The sequence below is a fragment of the Phytophthora infestans genome, genomic scaffold, assembly GCF_000142945.1.
Source record: "Phytophthora infestans T30-4 supercont1.73 genomic scaffold, whole genome shotgun sequence".
NCBI lineage: Eukaryota > Oomycota > Peronosporomycetes > Peronosporales > Peronosporaceae > Phytophthora > Phytophthora infestans.
In genome coordinates this window covers 423,611-430,415 of record NW_003303686.1, presented here as the reverse complement: position 1 = coordinate 430,415, position 6,805 = coordinate 423,611, and the positions used below count along the sequence as shown (strand labels likewise).

Here is a 6,805-nt window from a genome sequence, read left to right as displayed (position 1 = left end):
TTTAGTTTGCAAATTGTTCAGTCGAATCTTCAGGGTTGGGCCCCCGGATAGTACTGTAGCTTGAGGTGCGATATCCTTTTGCCAAAAAGGCGGCCGTTAATTGCAAAGGCTGGTTATTAATAGGCTATTACAGCCCCCATCCCATCTGTCGGTTAAAAGAGGCCAGTTACGGTACCCCTCCTGACCAACTGCACGCACGCAATGTGCGTGCCCATCAATAACCACTAACGACCGGCTCAACTGGTTCGCTGTCGGGTTTGCGGTCAATGGACCAGGTGCCAAATGTGCTCTCGCGCAGAGTGGGCGGTGGGATAAAGCCCCAAGAACCCAGAGGGCACTGGAGCTAAATCCCCATAGCACGGCTACCTACTTGCAGGATAAAATTCTGCAAGTTATAAGCTACCCCTTAAGCAGCCCCAGGAACCTCGGACTATCTGTGTATGTGTGACTTGCTAGCTACTAATGTAAACTAACGTGCATACACGCAGCGTACCTCGCGTAACGTGGCGTTCCACGGCTTCTGTTTCGAAAATGGGGGCAAAATGAAATTTGAACGGTGCATTTAAGTACGATGTGTTGACCACATACAGTGTGTATACCACATAATGCGATTTTAGCTAATCAATGCCGCCTTCGCTGCGCTCGGCAGCCAGTAGAACGCGCGTATTAGCGTGAGTTTTATTAACCCTAGCCCGTTACGGACGGACGTACGGACAGACACACGTCAGACTCCACTAGAGAGGTAAGACTAGCCGTTCGCCGCCGCTACGCGGCGGAGGTGGCAGGCTGTAGTCCCAGGGGAAATGGGCTCACGCCTTCGCTGCGCTCCGGCGTAAACATGTTTTATGTAAACGTTATGTACTAAATGCATATGAAATTGAACATTCCTACTCCGAACCAAAGATCTGCCTGTAGACAATGTTCTGGGCGTAGACCCCATCCTCCTCCTCCAGCTTTGGGTACTCGACCAGCGCCTTGAATCTTGATCTTGAAGTAACTCGCGACATCGCAACGTACAGCTGCCCGTGGGAGAAGCAAGGCGTAGCAGGATACAGCCCCAAGTACTGCACCGTTTGTCCTTGCGCCTTGTTAATCGTCATCGCAAAGGCCGGTTGGACAGGAAACTGCTTGCGTCTCAAATGAAACGGAAAGCTCCGAATGTCTCCGTCACTGATGAAAACAATGCGGGGAATCAACACATGTTGCCCTTGTCGCTCACCGGTCATAACTGTGGCGTGGATGACATGTGGCTTAAGGGCCACAATTCGAAGCCGTGTTCCGTTGCACAGCCCTAGATCTGGATTCAGGTTCCGCATCATCATGATAGGCATTCCTACCTTGAGGGTCAATTTGTGGGGAGGCATTCCACTGATATTCATCGAGTGGAGTACCTCCTGCTCGAAGAAATTGCCGTCACCGTCGTCTTGTACAGAGTCGGAAGACATGTATTCCCGCGCCTGTCCAGTTAATCGATCGGTCACCGCTTCATTGATGCGGTGCACGATTGCGTTCGTGGTCGTGAGGATCGTTCGGTTAGCGAAATACTCGTCGGTAGCAACCTCGGGGTTATTAATCTCGCCATACATCTCGTCGATGATCCGATCCATGCCTCTTGGAATAACGACCGGACGAATTTCCTGGTCCTCATCGTCAGGCACAGGTGGATTCTCAATCAGCATATCGCGCGGGATCTTCATGTAATCGTTTCCTAGGGAAGGGTTTACATCATGCCTTCCCTCCCCGACTTGCAGCAGGAACTCGGAGAACGCAGCCATTTCCTCAGCAGTGTCTGCAGTATCAGCTGTGCGCACTCGCATGTTTTCCGTAAGACGGAACGTCTGGAATTGGGGCCACAGCCTAGACGACTTGAGGCAAGCGTCAATTGTCTCGACGGGTGTTCCATTCTTAACGACCGGGAGAATCTGGCGGAAATCTCCCGAAAGTACAAACACTTTCCCCCCAAAAGGCTCGGTGTCGTTGTCAAGTATGTCCCGCAGTGTTCGGTCTACTGCCTCGAATGCGTGGCGATGGGCCATAGGTTCTTCGTCCCAAATAATTAAACTTGCATGCTTAATCAACTCCTGAATGTGGGAGTTCTTCCTGATACCGCACGTCGAGCTCTCGTTCAATTTCAAAGGGATCTTGAATATAGAATGAGCTGTCCTACCACCCATGAGCAAGAGCGAGGCAATACCGCTAGACGCCACAGCGATGGCGATTTTCCCCGAGAGTCTGACTTTGGCCAGTATGTTTCGAAGCAGTGTAGATTTTCCAGTACCACCCGGGCCATCAACAAAAAATAGTTTCTTGCCTTCCTCCGGGCATTCAACCGCTTCAATAATCTGGTCGTAAACCACCCGCTGACTTTCGTTTAGCTGATCTTCTGTGTTTACAATCGCCTCCAAAGCTGACGCATCGTATCCAGTGAGCTCACGTCGAAGTAATCCGTTTTGGCGAAGCGCTTCACGAATCAATGTTGGGAACGACCCCAACTGAGGAAGCTCGTCGAAGTCAGCTACCGCATACCCACTCGCTTGAAGTAGTTCTTGAATGCTCATCAGCGTTTCAAATTCGACCAACGCCGACTTGAAGGGGTCCATCAAAGCCTGATGTTTGCGTGCGAAGTCTTGGGAAAGATCCGCGAAAAACCGATCCCATAGAACACCAACATTTGCTGGAGCTGAATACACCAGAATGGTGACGAAGAGCTGGCGTAGTTGATACGGCATTTGGAACTCAGCCGCTTCCCTCAAACACGAAACCCACTCGTTGTCATTCTCTAAGTAGCCAGCCTCCCGCGCCGCAATTTGGAATGTTGGGCAGACAATTCCGTTAACCGTTCTCAAGTCTTCAAACGACGTTGGACCTCTACGCTGACAGAGCAGTAGCCGAAGGTAGAACCGCTCCATATCTCGAGGAGACACGTGAATCATGCGACCAACAGCAGCTTGATACTGTTTCCGGCGAACCCACCTTTTCGGTTGCCCTTTCTCCGGCGCTTTCCAGCAGAACTCTTTGGGGATATCCTGATACAACATCGTCCTGGCAATATGATTCTGAGGCTCTTCACTCGCACACAACTCAAAGAATCTGGTCAGCATCGTGTGACTACCACGTTCCAAAACCGCCTCCGGGTTTTCCGTCTCGCGAAAGCAAATTGTCTGGCCTGACTCGAGATGAGCCGTCAGCTGTGTCACCGCATGGGTTTTCCCCTGAATTGTGAAATCGAGCAGGCGCATGCAAGCTTCCACCGGAGAAATGTACCGGGCGCTCAAGAAACGTAGAATCTCATTTGGTTCTCGACGCGCACTCTGCTGCCCTCCTCGGACTTCTTCCACAGTGAGTATAGCCATGTCGGGTCCTTTGTACACATACTTGTACAGGTATTTAACCGCAGTAATATCCGTGCACACTTCGACATTGATGTGGCAGTTGTACTTCTGGAATAAGTACGGGTTGTACGGTACAACCCACTGGTTGATCGTAGCATTGTCGTATTCTCTGCCTTTGAACTTTAGAACACCTTCTTGCTGTCGACGTCGTCTGTACACTGGATATCCATTGGCATTGGCTTGTGTAACTTCTGCTAAGGGCTTCGGATATCCTTTGGTGCACTTGCCGTCCTTCATACACGCGCAGGAAGGGTTTGCAGGCCCGCATGGACCATGGAGCATGCATGACATGACCGTCTCATACAGCTGAGGGTTTGTATCCTTATCTGGGATCTCAGCGCATACCATCTTGTCTACGATCTCGCGCGTTCGAGGTTTGTCTTCGTCAGCCAAAATAACCAGTACGTGAGCGTGGGGGAGGCCTCGTTTTTGAAACTCGACAACGTAAATCCGCGCGCGCACTCGTCCCAGAACGCCTTGGTTTAAATCGTCAAGCGTTGCTTGCAGTTTCTGCTGCCACACGCGAGCCACGATGTCTGGTCGATCTTGAGCTGTCTGGATATCGGAAGGTATCGCTTCAAGAATCTCGTCCCACTTAGGGTTGCACGTTTCCGTCAGGAAGACGTCGGGCCGTCCATACTCCCGAAAAATTGCCATCGAATCTTGATACGACTTGTACATGGACCGCGGGCTACCCAGGTGCGAAGCCGGTAGTATGATACGCTTGCCAACCTGATTAAGAAAGTGGGTTGGTCGTGCTCTACTGCCTCCGTCCCGGTCCGGGTGCGCCAATCTGTTCTGGGCCCGGTCATATTCCGGCAGCAGCACTTCTCCTTCCGCCAGAGCCAAAGTATCCTCATTGAGCAAAGCGTCTTGAACACCCCTGTATTGATCGGCGCGTAGTATTTTCTGATTGTCGGCCACCCAGCGAAGCTGTTCTTGCTCACATTTTGCACGCTGATCTACACACCACTGTTGAAATAGACGCCCACCTTGGTGGAGAGCGGACTGATCATCCACTTTCTGATGAAGGCGGAACGCGACGTGTTCACGAAGCGACATCGCCTTCTTGTTTCGATACTCAGCACCATTCGCGAACTCGTCTGTGTAGGTCCAGCCCTTCTCTCCATATGGAAGGAGAAGCGGGTATTGGAGTGGATCGTAATCGGCGTGAGTCTCATACAAACGTAGCAGCCTTTGATAGCGTGTAAAGAGAAGTAGATCCCGAGGCTGAGCCAGGTTGCCATCCTCAATGAGAGTCGCAGCCACTTCAGACACAGTGGGGCGGTTATGCGTCCTTGGTCGCGAGGAGTTATCATGCAGACGGAAGACCAAGTCTACTGGAGTCTCCGTGTTGTGTTGACGCACTTGCTGCCCAAAGTGGAGGAACCGTTGCGCTAATGGGTTGTGCTCTGCCATCATTTTCTCGATGTCTAGTAGTGCAACACGATCCAGATCCGCGAATATACCAAGACGTCGCTCCGCGCGGCGTTGCATGTCTGGATCCACAATGTAGATCTGCGCAAACTTGGGTGCTACTCGCGCGCCTGTCCGACGGTCTATGTGGGGGAGGAGAGATCCTAGGTAGTGCCCCATAGCCCCTTGAATGCGATATGTGTACACCCCGTGTGTACCCGCAACGCTCTCGTCTTGATGCACATTTTGAAACGATCGGTTTGAGCACGAAGCACCAATCGATGTAAACGCGAAGGCTTGGTTGTAAGCACGAATTTGACGGCGGAACTCGGGATCTCCGTACAGCTGAAGCAGCTTCCGTGGCGCGGGGTGCAGTGGAGGCAGATTTACCCTGCCTGCGAGACAGCATGATATCGCAGACTCCCCAGGCCACTTCCAAGCATTGCAGATCGGACAAATCGTTGTAGCCGGGAGCTTGTGTCGACCATTGACGACGTCGTAGCCCGTAATCTTTGATGCGTCGAAGTCTTCGAGGGAAATAAGAGCATGTCCATGACGGGCACATTGTCGTCTAGTGCGCACCCGCTCGAGCTCGTACTGACGCTCGTCTTGTGTCTGCTCAGCTCGTCGATCAGCATGCCGTTGTCGGTTTAGCTCGCGTTCAGCCACCATGTTCTGATCCGACAGGTTTGCTCGCCAATGCGCATGTTGTTGACGGTTAAGCTCGCGTGCATGCTCCTGTTGCTGTCCCGACATCTGTGCCCGTCGACTCGCATGTTGCAGGCGGTCTCGACCGCGTACGGCTTCCCGGTCTGGCTCCCTTAGCTCCGCTCTGTGTGCTGTTTGCTGCTGTCGATTCTGCTCCCGCTGCTCGTGAAGCTCTTCTCCGCGTAACTGAGCTCTTCGGGCACGTTTGCGCTCAGCGTCTTTCTTCCTCGCACGATCACGCTGAGATAGTGTCATATTAATGCGCCTGGTTCGAGCTCGCTGTGCGTCGCGTGTGCGTTCGCGATCTGCCTGAGACAGTGTCCTATTAGCTCTTTTGTCGCGAGCTCGCTGCGCAGCCGAGACCGGGACATCTTCTCGATCCGCTGATCCAGATACGACAGGTACTGTAAATAAAGCCGTATCCTCAGTTTCAGCTTGGTACGCCGCCTCCATTTCAGCCGCAAACCGGCGCTGAAGTAGCACAGGATCGGACTCTTCTGTCTTTTCCTCCCGCTCTTCAATAACGTTGGCTTGACCTTCCGTAAATTCCGTAACCGCCGTAGCTTCTTGATGCACACTGAGGGCCTTCAGCTCTTTGTTCAAGTCGTATCGTTTCTTTCTGCGCTTGGTCTGACGTCGTTTTCGTGCATCCTTTTCCTCTCGCATGGGTGTCGCGTTAATGCGCTCGTTCTCGTGCAGGGCCTCCTCGAGTTCCTCGCGCGTCCTCTTTCGCTTACTCCGAACCATAGTTCTGCGAACACGTAAACGTGACGCGTTAGACAATGTCTAAGTACACCGCACGTAGCAGTAGGTTTTCATAGAGTAGTGTGTTGGAATACGCGTACTACCCGGGATTGCTTGCCCCCATCAAGGTTATCTCCGATCACTTATCCCACAGTCACGGGCCGTGAGGCCCGGAGCGGTTTTAGTTTGCAAATTGTGCAGTCGAATCTTCAGGGTTGGGCCCCCGGATAGTACTGTAGCTTGAGATGCGATATCCTTTTGCCAAAAGGCGGTCGTTAATTGCAAAGGCTGGTTATTGATAGGCTATGACAGCCCCCATCCCATCTGTCGGTTAAAAGAGGCCAGTTACGGTACCCCTCCTGACCAACTGCACGCACGCAATGTGCGTGCCCATCAATAACCATTAACGACCGGCTCAACTGGTTCGCTGTCGGGTTTGCGGTCAATAGACCAGGTGCCAAATGTGCTCTCGCGCAGAGTGGGCGGTGGGATAAAGCCCCAAGAACCCAGAGGGCTCTGGAACTAAATCCCCATAGCACGGCTAC

The 6,805-nt window shown here is 52.4% G+C and overlaps 1 protein-coding gene across 1 annotated transcript; it reads right to left on the bottom strand.

Moving 5' to 3' along the window:
• Nucleotides 1-887: 887 nt before the first annotated feature.
• Nucleotides 888-6,263, bottom strand: PITG_23133 (helitron helicase-like protein; the record flags this gene model as incomplete). Its single annotated transcript, XM_002997479.1, has 1 exon — nt 888-6,263. The coding sequence occupies one exon, from the start codon at nt 6,261-6,263 to the stop codon at nt 888-890; it is 5,376 nt and encodes a 1,791-aa protein (XP_002997525.1).
• Between the last annotated feature and the right edge of the window lie 542 nt (nt 6,264-6,805).